The sequence below is a fragment of the Sinocyclocheilus anshuiensis genome, unplaced genomic scaffold, assembly GCF_001515605.1.
Source record: "Sinocyclocheilus anshuiensis isolate Anshui unplaced genomic scaffold, SAMN03320099.WGS_v1.1 scaffold1079, whole genome shotgun sequence".
NCBI lineage: Eukaryota > Metazoa > Chordata > Actinopteri > Cypriniformes > Cyprinidae > Sinocyclocheilus > Sinocyclocheilus anshuiensis.
In genome coordinates, this window is record NW_015548207.1 from 2,858,143 (window position 1) to 2,861,174 (window position 3,032).

General features: G+C 31.6%; 1 protein-coding gene across 2 annotated transcripts in view; it reads right to left on the reverse strand.

Annotated features, from left to right (window-relative positions):
• The window catches only part of LOC107653647 (pleckstrin homology domain-containing family B member 2-like), a 5,294-nt gene extending 2,999 nt beyond the window's left edge, over positions 1-2,295 (reverse strand). Inside the window, exons 1-2 of one of the 2 annotated variants that reach the window (XM_016440424.1) lie at positions 2,067-2,295; positions 677-732 (exon numbers count right to left, since the gene is read on the reverse strand). In XM_016440424.1, the coding sequence (XP_016295910.1) occupies positions 677-713 (37 nt within the window). In that variant the 5' untranslated portion in view covers positions 714-732; positions 2,067-2,295. Of the gene's footprint in view, positions 1-676; positions 733-1,046; positions 1,139-2,066 lie in introns of those variants that run through there. The other variant, XM_016440423.1, reaches the window with a different exon arrangement.
• Between the last annotated feature and the right edge of the window lie 737 nt (positions 2,296-3,032).

Genomic DNA, 3,032 nt, shown 5'->3' on the forward strand with positions numbered 1-3,032 from the left:
ATGTATTAAAATTATAATATATAATTATTTTAATAATAATTTATTTAGACAAAGTTTAATATCAGCCATGTTTTAATTACTTTTTTATAATTAAAACAATAAAAATTATATTATAAAATAATTGCATTATAAAATGTATCAACTTTATTTATATTCTTCATATTACAAATGTATTATAAATTAATTAAATTCTAACAAAAATTAAATACAATTGCTTGTAAATGTACAGTAATCTGACCTCTATAGTTGAAACAAATGTAAGCAAACAGAAAAAATGAAGTCATCTAAAAAGAGCTTTAAAACACTTAAGACTTACAAGACAAACGCTATACAGCCAGATAGTCAGCTCATTAGGTTTTGAGACACAAAGTTCAGCTGAATTTCAACTTCCGTTTAAAAAATCATGACAAGATAACTTAACAAGTAGATGAAAGGACGCTGTCTGCTGTAATGAATGAAAACAAAGCAAAACCGAAAAGCTTTTCAATTCAACCTCCAAGCTAAATATTTCGCATACTTGATGTATATTTCAGAGGCTTTAAATGATAAAAGTGCTATTTAAACTTTCATATGAATTAGAAAATCGTCATCAAATGCTTACAATCGACATCGAAACGCCCAAAATAACTAAAACGAAGGATTTTAAGGTCATAAATATGGAGTAATAAACACTCACTTTGTCTGTGCAGCCATCCGCTCTTCACAAACGCCATTCTCCAATAAACTCACTACCTAAACATATAAAAACAATTCACTTTAAGCCTATCAATACAATTTTTATGCACAGAAAATTAAACTGAGCGCATATACATGCAGATATTGTTTGTTTTTTGTTGTTTTTTTTACAGTAAATACAGTTTAGCTGTTGAACTTCTCCGCCTATCAGTTTCAGAGTTAGCTTTGCGCTCGCGGCGCCGTTGTGCTAAAATCGACGACAAACCGACGAAATAAGCATCCAGAGACATCCCAAAACAGCTAAAAACATGTTGGAACACTATACTTGTCATATCTATGCCATATTAAATGGATTAAATGAGTAAATCTACCCTCTTTCGGTGTGTTGACGTCTGAAGTGTATGCGACTAGCAGAGCGACAGCAGCAGCATCCTCCTCTCAGCTCAGCTGATGCCTCATGCAGCTATCAGATGATCAACACGACTTTTATTAAGTATACGCAGTTTGTTTTGATGAGCTATCATAGTACAGAGCGTTTTAGGACAAATACTTAATATATTTAACATGTAGGGATCAAAACAGTTCAGTGAAATTAATCTTCATTCTTATTTTAGGTGCTTTTTCTTATTTCAGAGTGTTTCCAAAGTAAATACAGTTTTAAAAAAGTTACAGGAGTAATATATATTATAAAATAGTGTTATAATATATTATTCATCATATAATATAATGATATTAATATAATGAGAAAGGAGATTATATATAGCCTAACAATAAACTATAGTATATTTAAAATTATGTATAAATTGTTTAGAATAGGATATAAAATTTTTATATTATTTAAATTATATTACATTATATTATACTTAAATTATACATTAAAAACATTTCACAATTTTTCTTAATAAATTAATTGTTTTATTCCACATAATGTAACTTTTTTCCTGTACATATATTTATATGTACATATATGACAAATACAATTTTACATGGGAGTCATTAAAAGTATGGCTTTACTATTTTCTTTAAAAATTACCATATTTGCATGACTAGCATTTAAATTACAGGATACAGTATAATATATATTTACACTATATAATATATAATAAGATTTCATAATTTTCCTTCAAGTTATTCATTATTCTTCTGTATGTATAAAATAGAATTTTACATGGAAGTAATTTTCTCTTACTGTACTTTGTCTTCTTTACAAACATTTCATGTAAACACTGGAAACAGTCACACAACATTTTATTGCTCTCACCACTTGATGGAGCAGTTTCGCCGGGAATTGGGTGCATTTAATGTTCATACAAAGGAAAACGTGCATTACCATAACATTTTTGCACAAACCCATGTATAGATTGTCTTTTAAATGAAAAGTAACCAGCTACCTTCATACGAAGTTCTGCGTTTGCATCTCCAGTCGTCGTGTTCCTCCATCACACTGCATTTGCCTAAGCCTTATCTAGCTCAGTGTTTTCCCCAGTGACCTTTCCCACTGACAAAGTGAATGGGGGTCAAAACCAAATGATACCGAATCATCAAACCCTAAACCCCTCATTCATGAAGTTTCTGAAGCAGGATTGCATTAGATCACTTCACATTTGCAAACCGAAACACAAACCACTTTGAGATTCAGTTTAACATTCAGAGGCTCACTGTTATGATAATATGGTGCAACATTACCTACAGCGATACTTCTTTAAATGGACTGTTCTGAGAACAGATAGCCAGATCTAATCCAACTGTAACCTGTAGACAGTGTCCACTTCCACAGCTGGGAACGTCACGAGTCGGTTGGCACAGTTGAGCTCGTTCCAGTGCTGGTTGAAATAATCTCATCCGAGCCTCATTCACTCATACTGGGGAGGCTTGTGGGGGCCAGATTGAAGTGATTTACGCAACAATGTCTCGCCAGTGGTTGGCTGTTGCGGATTTTGTTTAGTCTTAAACTTTGGGCAGATTAACTGACCGAACCAATTGTGTGCCTACACGGGCCTAATGTGTGGGGAGAACATGTGAAATCAAAACAGAGTCCCTGCAAACTTCATCTAGACGAGAATATATTGCTCTGGAGGAAGTATAATAAATGTATTTGCTCTTGAACTTTTTTTTTTTTTCATTTCTGAATACTATGATGGTCAGTTATGCACATGACAGTGACTGACAGGTAAGTGTCATAGAAGTTTACATTAGTATGTATTAAGTGCATTTTTGTTTTTACAGTATTCTGTAGATCTGCAAAATTTAGAGTTTGTAATAGTAGTTAATCAGATATAAACCTACATAAAAAAGCAGATAAAAAATATATTATATTATGATTAAAAATAGTTTAAAATGTATTAAACTAGTATAAA